The 15,705-nt window shown below is 46.1% G+C and overlaps 1 protein-coding gene across 4 annotated transcripts in view; it reads right to left on the reverse strand.

The window, feature by feature from the left end:
* BLNK (B cell linker) overlaps positions 1-15,418 on the reverse strand; it is a 73,977-nt gene extending 58,559 nt beyond the window's left edge. For 2 of the 4 annotated variants that reach the window (XM_027596709.2, XM_027596706.2), the window contains exon 1: positions 15,193-15,418. In XM_027596709.2, the coding sequence (XP_027452510.2) occupies positions 15,193-15,239 (47 nt within the window). In that variant the 5' untranslated portion in view covers positions 15,240-15,418. The remainder of the gene's footprint in view (positions 1-15,192) is intronic. The other 2 variants (XM_027596710.2, XM_027596707.2) reach the window with 1 other exon arrangement.
* Between the last annotated feature and the right edge of the window lie 287 nt (positions 15,419-15,705).

Below are 15,705 nucleotides of genomic sequence, written 5' to 3' on the forward strand. Positions count from 1 at the left end.
CTGTAGCAGCTCCACAGTGTCTCCCGAATAATCCTGCTTTTTCCTTTGGCTCACAGTTATTCACTCACTCAGAGCTCCTGGCACCCTGCTGACAGCTGGCTCTTTCCTGTGAATTATCTACATCTACTTGGTTCCGTACCTTAGAACATCTGTGCTCTCCTCACATCTGGCCGGTACCTCCAACGTATATGTTCCTAAGATCATTCTGGAGTAGCAATCTCTCTAACATTTTCCTTGATACATATATAGAAGCGAAGAAGACATCCATTGTCTTAACTACTTTACACGATGAAGGAATTTTTAAAAACATAAAGATCATCACTAGGTCTGCCGATCCTTTATCTCACTTTCTCCTTTCTTAGGTGTTTAAATGATCTCCTATTATTGACTCTGGATTTCTTTTTAAGATGTTACTCATCATTTCTGTAGTATATTTTATTTTTGCTGTTGAAATTTCAACACAAGCATATTATAGAAAGTTGAAGACTTCTGAAAAGGAAGAGACTAAGAAGACAATAGAATTTATAATCTGGTACCCTTATCCTTAGGCTTGAAACCTCTGGGCTTTTCTTGGACCCTTTCTTTCGGTCTGACTCTCTGTGTCCCATCATCAGCTGTGTCAGTTCACCTCTAGATGACCTTACCTGTCTCTGTCTCCTCATGCCTGCTCCTGGTCACAGCCATTGTGATCCTGCGGGCAATGGACGACGCCTGTGGCCGCCCCTCTGGTCTCCCTCCTTCCATGTCTCCCCTCTGCCAAATGCATTTTCTTACATTGCCCCTCGTCATCGTGCCACCCCATGGATGAGGGGTCTTCAAGGTCTCCCCATTTCCCGCATGATGAAATGCAAACTCATTTGCTTGGCATTCAAAGACCTTCACAATTTGGACCCAACAGACATTTTTAGACATAATTAACCCACTGCTATGAACCACAATTGTTCTCATTCCATCCCCTCAATCCAAGGCCCAGCTTAAGTGGCTCCTTCCCCCTTCCAGATAATTTCTCGGGCACGGGAAGGAGGCCACTTAGGACCGGAGTCCAGAGAGGTCGATTCTACTCTAATCTCTGCTGCTTCCTGGCTGTGCCCATCTGAGCAATTCTTGTTGCCACTCAGTGCCTCATTTTCTCTTGTAAACTGAGAAGACTGGATTCCAGGGATGCTCAGGTCTTCCGCAGCTCTGCATTTTACTTCTGTCTACCCTGGATTTCTAGTACTTCCGACAGTACTACGGATTGGTCGTTTTATCTCCAGGGCTAACAGCTACTTTTGAACTGTGATTTGGTTCATGGGACATCTTTCCTATGCTGTAGCTTAAACTTTCTTTCCTAAACTCAAAATAGTTTTGTCCCTTCGGTTTATGGAAGGAATCCACGTGGATGTCTAGAAATTCATATGATACACACATGTAAAACTAGAAAGTATTCTTTGCTGGGCACGAGGCGGGTCAGAGGGCTCTGAGGACCTGGCTGACTTGAGGTCTTAAGCTGCAGTGTCCTGGGAGCTGGACCCTGCTGGGAAAATAGAAATCCACCAAGCAGAAGAGTGAGGAAGAGCAGCTGGGGGCAGGAACTGCAAGGGCAAAGGCTGAGACTCGAGACCTTCTGCCATGTTTGGGGACTGGTGAGACGCTGAGAGCAGCAGGGTGTGGGGTGTTGCGGAAGGGTGTGATCAAAGATGAGGCTAGAGGCTGGGGACAGGGAGCCAAGGGCCTTGTTAGGTCGGGTTACAGGCAGCAGGAAACCCGTGAAAACCCACCCTGATTAGGCGGGGAGAATGGAGCAGGGCCTCAGTGCGGGGACACTGGTGGCCAGGAGACCAGTAGGAAAGCCCAGCCCGAGGTAGGGGGATACCAGAGGGATGACATCAAGATGCCCTTTAGGGCCTCAGCTGGGCAGAAGGAAGAACTGGCGACTGCAAGGTGGACCGTCCTGGGGTCTGAGGCAAAATAAATCGGCAGTACTGGTCCTGTCTTCAATTAAAATGTCAACATCTTGTTCGTCATGAACTTTTTTTTTGGTCCTACAATTTGATTTTTAAAATATTATCTTAAAATACTATTTATCTTAATTTACAGATGGGGACCTGTATTTGTTTTCTTTCGTCCACAAGTACTCTGTGAATACACACTGAGAAAGGCACGTGCAGGACAGAGCTAATGAAAATGAACACAGATCCTTCCCTCTGGAAATGCAGGAAAGGGGTCCCTTATGCTCCCAAATCACTTGACAAAAACCTGACTTATGTGAACTCAGAGGACTGGGGGATTCTCTGATTCACACAAAATATCTTCCTTTTGGATAATTTCTGTCTCAAAGCTGAAGTCTCTGGTTACAAACCATCATCTTGAACCAGAATGCCTCTTTTTAGTGACTGTTCTGCTATTTGCATGCGGCAGAGCCTGTCAAATTGGGGCTCCCCTCCTCTGCCTCGCCACAGCCTCTTCTAGTCCCGGCTCCAGGTTCTAGTCCCGGCTCCGGGTCCTCATGCCCCTCCTTCCTGTGGTATCATTGCTGCTATATTTAGATTTGCAAATGCAGCAGCCGAGGGGTCCACGCTGGAGATGGCACGGAAGTTTTGACAGCCCCTTTCATGGTGGAGGAAGCCTCCCAAGGCAGAGGTAGCACCCCCGCCCATGTCCCAGATGCAGATCCCCAGGCCCAGAGAGATCATGATGCTTGTCTCAGACCACACAGCTTGGGAACTCCGACTCCTAGGTTTGCCTGTCATTAAGGTAGTCACAGATATTTGGCAGTGGGAGAGACTTTAGGAATATCCTGGGTCAATGCCCTCTTGTTATAAGTGAGGAAACTAAGTTCTAGACAAATGTTGCCTTTGCCCCAAGATTGATTAGCTAAAGATTCCCCCAGTCCTTTCCATCACACCCTGTTCTTTTCCTTTCCACACACTGCTGGAGGCTCCTGCCAGAGGCTCAGCTTTTCCATGGCAGGGACTGTTCTACATTTTTGTGCCTTGGTTACAGTGCAAGCCCAGGAAGTAGGGCCGGTGTCAGACTCGGATCATCAACAGCAGCAGCAGGAGAAGCCAGCGTTTAGTGAGCATGTATTATGGGCCTGGTGCTTTGCACGCATTACCTCAGCTAGCCCTCACAACCCTGTGAGGTAGATCCTTTATTATCCTCATTGCTTCTTGTGGTGAAAAAATAAGCACATGACATAAGATGGATCATCTTAATTACTTCTAAGTGTCTAGATCTGTACTGTATTCACACAGACATTGTATATTCACATGGTTGTGATGATCTCAGTTTTTGTAGATGAGAAAATATTTGCTCAGAGAAGTAAAGTAATTTGCCCCAGGTCCTACACTTAGTAAATGACAGCTGGGATTCAAAACCAGGGCTTTTGACTCCAGAGCCCATGCTCCCAACCAGCCCTGGATAACCTGTGCTGGCTTGTTTCAGCCTGACCCCTCACGCACGCATGTGGCGGGCTTCAACACGTGCCTCTTTGGGCACTTCTGTCTCTCTGTCCCTAGAGAACACAACCAATCCCTCTACCAACCAAGCAGTTTTTACTGGGGACACATGTGCCCTACTACTGCCCCGCTGCTGGTCCCCAAGAGCTGACTTGTAGCCAGAGGGGAGTGTGGGCTCCCGGGGACCTTTTTCGGTCTTTGGAGAGGGGCAGAGAACAAAGAGGAAGGGACAGATTGTAGGAGAAGGGGGAGAGAGTAGTGCAGGCAGGTGAGGGGAGGGCGGGAATGTGGTTGGGGGCCCTCTGGGGTCTGGGCCACGTTGAGAGCCAGAGTGGCTGGACTCACCAGAGCACCATGTGCCCATGAGTCCCTTCTCAGCGCCCTAGTCAGAAAAACCACCTAGGAGCCCTGGAGTGGAGGACCGCGTGCCCCTACCTGCAAGCATCTCACTGTCAGGGTTCTTAACCAGCCATTAACCGGAGAAAGTAACTTGCAAGTTTCTCCAAACACTCTACCATTTCTTTCTTTCTTTTTCCCACTGAGATCTGCAAATATTTTGTGGTCATCTTCGGCGTGTCTGAACTGCTGATCTGGGTTATAAGCAGACACAAACTGGGCTGACCTGGCACAGGCAGGAGTAGGGATGATCCTACTAATACCCTGAATCCTTTAAAAAAAAAAATCCTGACACGCTTTACCCTATCAGAGGCAGCTGGGTGTGGGACACGGCATCCTGATGAGATGGCAAGGAAAATATGCTAAACTAGTTTTAAAAAGTTCTTAGAAGATTTGCCACTTGGTGTGACAGTAGAATCTGTCACAGCTCTTCCTCCTGGTCTGCGGGGCCTGCAGGGATGCAGCCCTTTTCTTCCTCAGAGCACCGAGGCAGCCTTGCTGGTTCCTGCACTCAGCCAGTCATGCAGCAGGGAGGCACGTGGGTAAAGGGAAATCTCTTCCCCAAAATGATACACAAGAAGATTGCAAAACTCAAAAAAAGTTCCAGGAGGCTCCTGTATCCACAGATGACAGACTATCTATTTGGAAGAGTCCCCAGAGGTCATGTTATTTAATCCTGTCACCGTGCTCAGCTTTGGTATGCTCTTGGTTCTAACATGGCGCACACGGCAGAAATTTTGCTATGTTCACAGTCTCTCCTCCACCAGCATGAAAATTACCATGTGGGAGTGGTAACTCCCAAACAATAAATCTGTAAGACGATGTGACACGTAATTCTAATCACGTTTAGGAAAAGGCCGAAAACCTAAGCCTACATGATGCTAGAGAAGGAATGTGTTTTTAAGAATTGGAGCTTGTTCCTTTAAAGATTAACCTTGATGGGGGAAAAAAAAACGAGTCTTGCCTATGTCTATGTAGCATAATATATTGTCATCCGCTTGTCTGGGCATCCATTTCAATAGCTAAAAGCAAAGATATTTTCAGGGAATAAAGAATGATTTTGAGGGACAGTATTTCCAATACCTTGAAGAAATTAGACTCAATTAAGCTCATTTCACTGAGATCTGAGTAAAAGAGATATTGGGGAATATCAGGTGTAGGGATTGAAGTGGAAAGAAGCCTTGCCATTCTTAAAAACCATCCAGAGTGCTTATTAAAAATACATTAAAAAACACTTCGAAACAATATCTAATTGGTCAAAGAAAAATATGATCATGGGTCCCCGAAATATAGTATTTTATGGTAAGCATGGAAAATAATTTCATTATCAATTTTTTTATTGCAGTAAAATACACATAATGTAAAATTCGCAGCCTTCAGGAAATTCACAATGCTCGCAACCACCATCGCTGTCTAGTTGAAGAAGGTTTGCATCACCCCAAAAGGAAACCTCGTACTCGTAAAATGGTCATTAGCAGTTTCTTTCTTTTTTTATTTTTTTAAAGATTTTATTGATTTATTTGTCAGAGAGAGAGAGCACACAAGCAGGGGGAGCGGCAGGCAGAGGGAGAAGTGGGTTCCTTTCTCAGCAGGACTCGATCCCAGGACCCCGGGATCATGACCTGAGCTGAAGGCAGATGCTTAACCGACTGAGCCACCCAGGCGCCCCTCATTAGCAGTTTCAAAGCAGATTTCCAGGGCGCCTGGGTGGCTCAGTCGTTAAGTGTCTGCCTTCAGCTCAGGTCATGATCCCGGGGTCCTGGGATCGAGCCCCACATCAGGCTCCCTGCTTGGCCGGAAGCCCGCTTCTCCCTCTCCCACTCCCCCTGCTTGTGTTCCCTCTTTCGCTGTGTCTCTCTCTGTCGAAAAAATAAATAAAATCTTTAAAAAAAGCAGATTTCCCCCCATTTTATTTGGAGGTATTTGCCGAAATTGCTTTTGTTTTAATCGTGTCAAGAGGTTGTTTTCAGCATTCATCAGGTATATTAGGCCCAGTCATCTGTAACTGGTTTGCAAATGTGATCATTTTTGAATGTGGAGAGGATAGGAAATGAAAAGACCTTCTATTGTTTAAAAAAAAAAAAAAAAAGAACTTTGACCCTGGAAAGTCTGTAAAGACTGTTTAAAAGGCAAAATAGTCACATAGACATTGAGGCCCCAGTTTTCCAAGGATTTGGTATTACATTTGACATTTTCTTTGTGAAGGTATATTTCTCATGTTTGTATTTTATTCTATCATAGTGGTTTGCACTAGAATAAAATGACTGTTTCCTTCCTGCCGGGGATCAACTGTGGACATTACGACGCTTCACGTGTTTAAGAGATTATTCTTCCACCTGCGGCTTTTTACACTTTGAACCCAGTGAAGTTAAAAAGTCAACTGCAAAAATAACAAATTGGATGGGGAGGACACTTCTTTCCACCTTTGAGCTCAGGTCTCCACCCTTCAGGGAGCACCCTTAGCCACAGCCCCCCACCCCCAACTCCCTTGGCTTAGGTATGGTTTCCCTCCTCTGACCTTTCCCTCCTTCTTATCACCAGGCTCTTCCTGGACAGTGTTCCATTCTCTGAGCCCAACAACTGTTGGTTGAGCCACTTCTGTGTGGGAGACAAGAGCCCAGCAATCTGCCCTCCAGCCCGCAGGGGCATTGGGTACGGATAGTGCCTTTATGCCTTAACCTATTCCCCTTCGTGAGGTTTAATTTTGAACCAGGACTCTGAGACACACTGCCTTATCCCACGTGGTTGCCTCTCCAATGACACAATCTGGGGATTTGGGGGAAGGAAGTATCCATTGAGCTCTTCCTCTCTAACACATTCACTGCTACAATACACCCCTATTATGTTGTATATTATTATAATATAGGATATTACTTTCCAGATGGAAAAGCTGAGGCAAAAAGGGATTAAGTGACCTTCTCAAAGACCACGAGCTAGGAAGTACAGAGAAGCGTTCAAACCCAGGCCTGCCTGATTTCAAAGATCATCTTCTTTCCAGTACAGCAAAAACACCTTTCTTCAGTTATGCCACACTGGTCCTCTATGCTCAGTCTATGTGCAAAACCAACTCTTCTCTTTATAATTACAGCTTGCTCTCAGCTGACATAAACTACTGTGGGAGTGTTCTTTGAAAAATATGTATCTGTAGATACCAGACGTGCCTGGGTCAGCATGGAATTCAAGTCTGGACCAGGAAACACGTCAAAGCCTGAAATCCTGACGGGCATGGTTCTGCAGGGCTTCACTGGGGTTTCTCACCAGCGAATTAGTTGCCTTTTAGTTTAAAAAAAAAAAAATGCCCAGGGAAAATACAGAATACAGACTAAGCTAGACTAAGCTTTGTTGGCCAGGGTTAATAAAGGGGGGTGGGTGGTGGCTCTCCCTTCTCCTCACAGGCAAATGGGGAGATGTGGCTCTGGAGCAGGCTCTGCTGGTGTGAGCTTGGTTAAGTAACTTCCCCTCTCTGGGCCTCAGCTTTCTTGCCTCCAAAATAATGGAGCTAAAGCATTGCCAGGAAACCTCTGTGACCTGGTGGGAGCTTCCCCACTGATGATGTCTGTGTCCTTGCATAGAGCAGGGCGAGCAGGCTCAGGGAACCTGTGGCCAGCACCAGCTACATAATTTCTGGGGCCCAGTGCAAACTGAAAATGCAGGGCCCCTTGTTCAAAATTATTAAGATTTGTAAGACTGCAAGAGCAAAGCGTTAAACCAGGCAGGGGGCTCTGGGAGCATGGGGCCTGTGTGGCTGCATGACCACCCATCTCAGGAGCTCAGGGCTCTCTGCTGCACGTTCCCTCCATGGCGGGGATAAAATCGAGAGTTAGCTTGCTGGGAGATAAGGACGCCCCTGGGGTAATGTGATCCTTTCTCAGGAAAGTGGCCACACCAGAGAAGTGTGGCTCATCAAGGAGAAGCAACATGCTCCTTAAGCCACTTCCTTGTCTGGCTTTTGAAGCGAGCACCGAAAGAGCCATGCGGGCCTGGGGAAAATGGCCTGCTTGGGGGTCGAGACCAGAATGCTGTTAAAGGATTGTAAACACATCAAGTCGAAAATAAGCCTGCAGGAGGAGCTGCCCGCGGACGCCCTTTCAAAAGGGAGGTGAGGCAGGACCGGCAGGAGGATGTGGGTCCACCCCAGAGGAGCAGGGACTTGCAGGAGGAGCTCCATGGGAGCAGCCAGTCCTCAGCTGGAGAACACGGTACAGGTTGGGAAGGAAGACTAGCCTGCTCCTGGATGTGTGTAGAACTGGGCATGAGAACACACGAGCCAATTGGGAGGTTCACGCACAGCAGAAGCGATGGACCCGAGGTATGACTCCCCGAGAGAGGGTTTGCACTGGCTGTGCATGCTCCAGCATCAGAGCTTGGCACAAAAACCACTTCCCTACAATGTGCTGGGAGCCTTGTGGCCCCGGGACCCGGAAGCCTGCAAGCCAGGGTCCCACTTCAGGGTTCACCTCTCCCTTGATCTGGAGGCGAGACTCACACGGGGGCTGGAATTCTACCCCACAGCAGGTGGGGCCCATTTCTGGAGCAACAGGTGTGCCATCCTCTGAACCTCTGATCATGGGCTGGTCCCTGGGGGCCCAGGAAGTCCAGCAAGTGTGTGCAATGAGAAAACTAAAGATGTCCCTGAGGCTTAGACATCAACAACCCTGAGCTAATAGACACAAGATCACCTGAAAGAAGCAGAATGACCCTAGGTCAGTGAGATTTAAGAGGGGGCTGGCAGATGGGAATCACAAAGCCAACGACACAATGTGTCTGACAGGCAAACAGTGGCAGCCCCTCTGACCACTATCCTACAGAGACAGAGTCTGGGTAAGCCGACTCAGATGGTTTCCTTGGCAAGGTCACATCTACAGGGGGCAAGAGCACTGTCGCCCCTTTGGCTTGGAAGCAGGATCTAGGGTCACCCAGGAGGCTTGAGCATCTGACAGTACCGCATACAGCAGCCCCCCGAATACATATCCTCTCACCGTTTCCAATAGCATAAGAGAATCAGGCAAACTGTTCACCTCTGCATAAGAGTGACATGAACTTAAAGAGTCGTGGGAAGCTGGATATAGGATTACTTTACAATAGAGCGGGCATAAACTCTTAAGAAAAAGTTTCCTCCTCAACACCCATCCATCAGTTTCACAAAATATACACCCATGGCCCCAGGGAGAGACCAGGCAAGAAAGGGTGACTACTGCAGCAACAGCACAAACTACCCCAGGGGATGGCAGAGTTATTCCGATCCGAGCCACACAGACTCTGCTGCAGGATCTTCACATGTGACTGAGAAGATGGTTAAAGGGCAGACAGGTACAGATCATCTCCCCTCCACCCCTCGATATTTTATCCCATAACGCTCTACACATGGACCTCAGGACAACACATTCTGCTCTAGGACCAGCACAGCATATCCACCTCTGTTCAGAGTTTGGCTATAGGATCAGCTTCATAAGCCCTTGGACTGCCTAAGAGCTATGTTATCACTTAATTTGCTTTTTATCCCAACTCTAAGGATTTCCACTCATGGTTTACCCAGTTTGCTTACAGAGGTAGAAACAGAGACTATTCCAAGATGACCTTATGTCTGGAGATCTTTCCTGCTTTTATTTCTCTGCCTAGGAGAGAACAACATATACCCCAATGGTTCACATAGGTTGTGGAATCAAGTTTCGTTTGACACTAATTTTTTCTTTTTTTAAAACAACAACTCATTGAAATATAGGCCCAAACACCTCTGGCCCTTCTCCTTGGCAACCCCTCATCCAAACCATCCTAGACAGAGGAAAATCAGCCCAGTGAGCAGAGGCCGATCAATTGCAAAGATATCTATGACATATTCTAAACGTTGACTGCATACCAACTCCGTAAGAACAGAGAAATGAAGAAGCACTTCCAGTGCCAGACAGGACGCATTTACTTAGTCTGAATCTGTTTCTCAACAGCTGCACTAGTGACATTTTGGGGCAGGTAGTTCTTCACTGTGAGCACTGCTCTGTAAATGCAGGATGTTTAGCAGCACCCCTGGAGTCTACCTCCTCAGTGCCAGTAGCACCCCCCCCCCCAATGGTGACAATCAGTTGTCCCCTGGAGGGCAAAAGTGCCCCTGGTGGAGAAGCACTGATCTAAATGATGCGGCCATGCCTTCGGGGAGGGCAGCAGAAGGATGCTTCTAAGGGGTTACTAAAAAGCCTCTGAGAGCTCTCAGTTTCCCTGCAGCAAGCTGTCATTCAATTTTTCTTCTTTTTTTAAAGATTATTTATTGATTGATTTGACAGACAGAGAGAGGGAGAGCACACAAGCAGGGGGAGCGGCAAACAGAGGGAGAGGGAGAAGCAGGCTTCCCACTGAGCAGGGAGCCCGATGCGGGACTCGATCCCAGGACCCTGGGATCATGACCTGAGCTGAAGGCAGACGACTAACCGACTAATCCACTCAGGTGCCCCCATTCAATTTTTCTTATTCATATTCTTTGACAAGCATAGATTCCTTGTTGCTACTGCATGAGGGCAATAGTAAGATCCTCTTTGAAAATGAACCAAAGAGTAAATTCTCTACTGAACAGACAAGGTTAGTCACCTATGGGGGAAAATCAAGAGACTATCTGTAAACGAGTGCCCTGAAGCATCTGATACCAGCCCAGACTCCTCCAGTCCACTGATGTAGGAGGCCTGGCTGCAATGTCATTGTGGTTCGGTTCTTGAAAACCTAATTAAGTGTATCGCAGCCCACTGGGAGGCCAGTTGCATGAAAAGAAGGGGGTTGTTCAGCTATAGCATGCAAACAACCACTGGATCCTGGAGAGAGGGTGCCTTGGATATGTGGACTCTGGTTTAGGGTTTTCCCGGCAGAACCATGCCCAGAGTAGGTGAGGAAAAGTGCCTTGAGTTTTCTTAGCTGATGGTCCCGAAAGCTACAAACACTAAGCAAATTCTAGTAATGTGGCTCCAGTCAGCTTGCCCAAAGGAGAAAGAGGTCTTGTCTGAGGATTCCGTCCATTGGTGTGACACGGGATGTCCCAGGTGAGCAGATTCTCAGCTGACATAATGCAGGTGGGCAATGTGAAGAGAAGTACTTCCTGGGAAGTCTGTCTTATCTCTACCAGTAGATGCTATGCTTTCTTTTCACCCTCCCACTTTACCACTGGCCTTTGCCCTAAGCTTATAAAGAATGAGAGGAGAAATGCTCCCAAACACATATATATTCAAGAGCTGCTCCACCATGAGCCCCTGGGCAGCTTCCTGCTCTGCTTACCCCTCCAGTTAAAGGGGGTTGGATCCATTACCATGAGTAGGAAGAGAGACACCAAATGGTCATTCATGATGTGTGGGTTGAACTACTGGTTATTGTGTTTCCTTTTTATTTACTTGTTACACTGACCATGAAGCAGATGTCATTCTGGGCCCTTTAGCCCATGTTGTCTTACTTGGTCTTCATAATGAGCCTATGAGGAAGGCATCTCTAGTTTTATTTGACCGTTGAGGAAACAAGCTTACAGAAGTTGAGTGACTTCCTCAGGACCCATAGCTAATAACTGGCAATTAAAATTCAACCTTTTGGGCTCCAACTGCATTGTCCTTCTGAATACATCACAGCAACCGGACGTCTAGGTGACCTCCTTGGCTGCTGTCTAGCTGTGTTCTCTGACCCCACTGTCTAGGCATGGACAGCTTTCAGACTGGTGATTCAATCAGGAAATATTTCCTGAGGGCCTTGGAATAAAAATCTTTGAAAGCTGCCCATCTCTAAACAGTGGGGTCAGAGAATGGTCTCCATGCCTGAAGGATCACACAGCATCAGAGCTAAGAGGACTTTGGAAACTGTCTGGTCCAAACTCCTCATTTTGTGGATGGGGGACACAAGGGAGAGGAAGACCTATCTAGGATGATGTGATAGGAAAGCCATATATAGAATATATGGAAGCATCATAAAAGATAGACTACAGGGCATGGGAGGTGAATGGAGGTGCAGGCAGGGGTGAACCAAAGTTAGGACTGATGATGATACCATTGATGGAAACAGGGAATATCAGAGAAGGAGCTAGTGGCAGAAGGTGAAAAGAAGGTGAATTTGTTTCTTTTTTTTTTTTAAGTGATTTCTACACCCAAACATGGGGCTCAAACTCAGTACCCTGAGATCAAGAGTCACATGCTCTACCACTTGAGCCAGCCAGACACCCCAGTGAATTTGTCTCTGAAGAATTGAACTTGAAAAATCAAGTAACTGGAAATTCCAATTGAGGATTCCAAGACCTGAGACGATAAGTCACGTCCCAGAACCTGTGAAATTAGATCTCCAAGTGAGAGTCCTATTGGTGAGACCCAGACACCCAAAACAGGGCTCTGCTCTGCTCAACAGTTGTATTAGCCACTTAGAATAAGGCAGAGGAGGGGTGTTTATCATGTCTACAGTCCTTGCAAAGCTAAATGCCACAGGTGTCACAATCCACGAAAAACACAACCAAAAGAACTAAAAAGAAGAACTGAAATGAACATAAACTTTATCAAGGATTAATGTTTATGATATCAATTGCGCACCTATGGAATTTATAAGAAAGAATAACAATGATAATAATGACTACCTTTTTTTAATTATTTTTTTTCAAGATTTTATTTATTTATTTATTTGAGAGAGCAAGAATGAGAGAGAGAGAGAGAGCACAAGAGGGAAGAGGGTCAGAGGGAGAAGCAGACTCCCCGCTGAGCAGGGAGCCCGATGCGGGACTCGATCCCGGGACTCCAGGATCATCACCTGAGCCGAAGGCAGTCGCTTAACCAACTGAGCCAGCCAGGCGCCCTAATGACTACCATTTTTAAGCTAATAATTGTTAATGTGCCAAGATCATGAAGTGCCCTTGATGGACACTCACTATTTCTCTATTTTTGTGGCTAAGAATTTATGCAAATCCTCATATAAACTTTGATAAACCTAAGAATATAAACACAGCTCTTCACTTCTACTGTCACCTGGTGCCAAATAATTGCAGTTAGGCAACCTTCTGAACTGGTGCTAACTAGTCAGGACAGAGGATGCAAACCACAGGGATCAAGGACTTCATTTCCTTATTCCTCATCATCCCATCTAATTACAGAAAAGATTTAAGATGGTGCTTCAAGTCCATTGTGTTTACAATTTCATTTCTTTGAAAAGTTCCACATCAACAGTGCATATTTTACCAAAAGAAGCCAATTCTGTAAAGACAACTGAGTAACCAAGTGGAAAAAAAAAAGTTACTTCTGCCTAAGCAGATGAGTGTAGGGTATGATTATCCACAATATAATTTTGGTTTCCTACCCTATAATCTATGGTTGCATCTTGCCTATTGACCACTCTGTGATTAAGCTGGACTTGATCCCGAGGGGGTTGTGGGGGGGATCATAAAGTGATTCAGGTTCTATTGCCTTTCTTTATTTAAATTCCCATATGGATTTCCTAAAAGGGGTTCTAAGACTTCCTATAGCTCCAGGTTATGGAATGTTTGGAAAGGACTTTGTGAAACCCTCTTGCTCATTTGAGGGAAGCTGTAATATCCATGCCTTCTTAGTTGCTTTGGCATGTCTTTCCTACTGCTCCTTTCCTTTCCCTTCTCACTGTTGTGTCCCAAGTCCAGGCCCATAACGCCAGATGCTTGGGTTCCTGGACTGCCCCCATTACAGAGTATCCCTGCCCCCAGCTCCCTGCCCCTCTAGTCCATCCTGTCACCCGTGACATCTCTAACCCTGTAAACCATTCTCTAACCCCCCATGTGTAGAGCCCTCACCATCCTTTGTGAGCTGGCCCCACCCTACACATCCTACCTTATCAGGACCTTCTGGTCCCATATACCCTACTCCATAGTCCCTGCTGGACAGAACACTTTCATCATCCCACCAATGAACTGTGCTCAAGGCCAGCCCCAAGTGTCAGTTTCTCTATTTCCTTCCTCCCGGCTCATTGCTTTTCCTCCAATTCTCACACTACTTTTGTCTCACCCACCTCTCAAACCTAGCTCTTGAAGTATCTTCTCCATGAAATCTTTCCTGGCTACTCCAATTCTTTTCTTATACTCATTCAGTCACTTACTACTTTCATTGATTCACCTGCCCCCCTCCCATGAGGGTGTAGTGACTCCAGACCAAGGGAAAGACTGAGGTACCTTCTTGTCCCCTGTCAGTGCAGGTCATACCACAGCACTCACCAACGTGCCCTTGAAATGGCTGACCAAGCCAACAGAGCCTACCCGTGCCAGATCAGCAGTTCATTTCAAACCACCATTTACCAAGCACCTACCAGGTGTGAGATCCATATTCTCACTGTGAAGGGCAGTCTCGCCGCCAATTCCAGACTAATTTCTCTTACATTTTGCCTCAAAATCTCTAATTCTCTGACTCCTTATTGTTTGCGAAAACGTACTTGCTACATGTGTCACATCACCCATGAAAAACTGAAGTTTAAATGGTAGCTGGAATATAAAACACTCATTGAACATTTAAAAGTTCTAATCTTCAAGGGGCGCCTGGGTGGCTCAGATGGTTAAGCGTCTGCCTTCGGCTCAGGTCATGATCCCAGGGTCCTGGGATTGAGTCCCGCATCGGGGTCCCTGCTAGGCGGGGAGCCTGCTTCTCCCTCTGCCTCTGCCTCTCTCTCTCTCTCTCTCTCTCTCTGACTCTCATGAATAAATAAATAAAACATTTTAAAAAAAGTTCTAATCTTCAAAAACTATGATACTGTTACAATGAGAAAAAAAGATCTTCAAAATCAAAATTTGGGACATTGTCTTTTCCATAGCTCAGAGGAGTTTTTTGATTCTTACTCCTTGGGCCACTTGTGGGTTTTTCTTTCTAAGTGGCTTTTTATAGATCATTATTATACTGACGTAAGTACACTGGAAAAACAGATCTCATGTCCCCAAGCACTTGTGATATACACCCACAAAATAAATAAGAGATAGTGCAACTACAATGAACATACATGGTTATAACATTCCTTAACATTAAACATTCAATATTAATCCACAATGAAATGGTTAAGGTTTCAGATTAGACAAACCCTTTCTTAGGCTAGTTTGTTGTATTCAGATTCTGAAAGCTGACCTTTAGTAGAATCTCAGCCATTGGCTTTTTTTTTTTTTTTTACTGTTTCTCCAGAATTTTCTACCTTAATCTTTCAAAGGTAAAAGGCAGCTAGAATAAGCCCACTTGTTCCTACATATTTCTTTAAAAACTCAGTCTGCTTCCCTATAGCAATTGCCACCCATTGCCTTACAACTAGCAAAGTATTCCAGGATTTCAGGATTTCTCACACACAGTAAGAGCATTTAAAAAAAAAAGGAGAAGAAGCAGCAGCAGCAGAAGAAGTATTGGATTGGGGAAAATCTTACCTCAACTTCTGACTGGCAGGGACAGTTATTTTATTAAGCTTGTCCATTCTTTTTGTTAATTATAAGAGCCACGAATAAGAGTCAGTGGTCACGTCAGCAGTCCCTGGCCCTCCTAGGGAGAAGCATGGTAAGCCTTTGATCTCAAGGGTCCCAGTCACTTGAGTCTGATTTCCGAGAGTGCAGGCTTCTGGCAAACACCCTACACTAGGGAGAAGTAAAACTTGCTCGAGCACATAGTCAAGTTTCATGTTTCTACATAATCATGTGATCTGGGTAGCCAGCCAGCTTGGCTGATTACTCCACGTTGTGTAAACTTTAATAGTGAAACCTATTGGACATGCAAATTTCTTTGCAGCTGCTTTCTTTTATAACCAGATTTGTAACCAGACCAGGACTGGCTTCTGGCTGGTCACTACTTCCTGTTGTCTCAAACACATACAGTCCCTGTTTCCAGCAGGTGTCATTCTGTCCCCAGTAGCTCCCTGGGCTCAAGGAAAAGCAGAATAATCAATT

The sequence above is a fragment of the Zalophus californianus genome, chromosome 15 (assembly GCF_009762305.2).
Source record: "Zalophus californianus isolate mZalCal1 chromosome 15, mZalCal1.pri.v2, whole genome shotgun sequence".
Lineage (NCBI taxonomy): Eukaryota > Metazoa > Chordata > Mammalia > Carnivora > Otariidae > Zalophus > Zalophus californianus.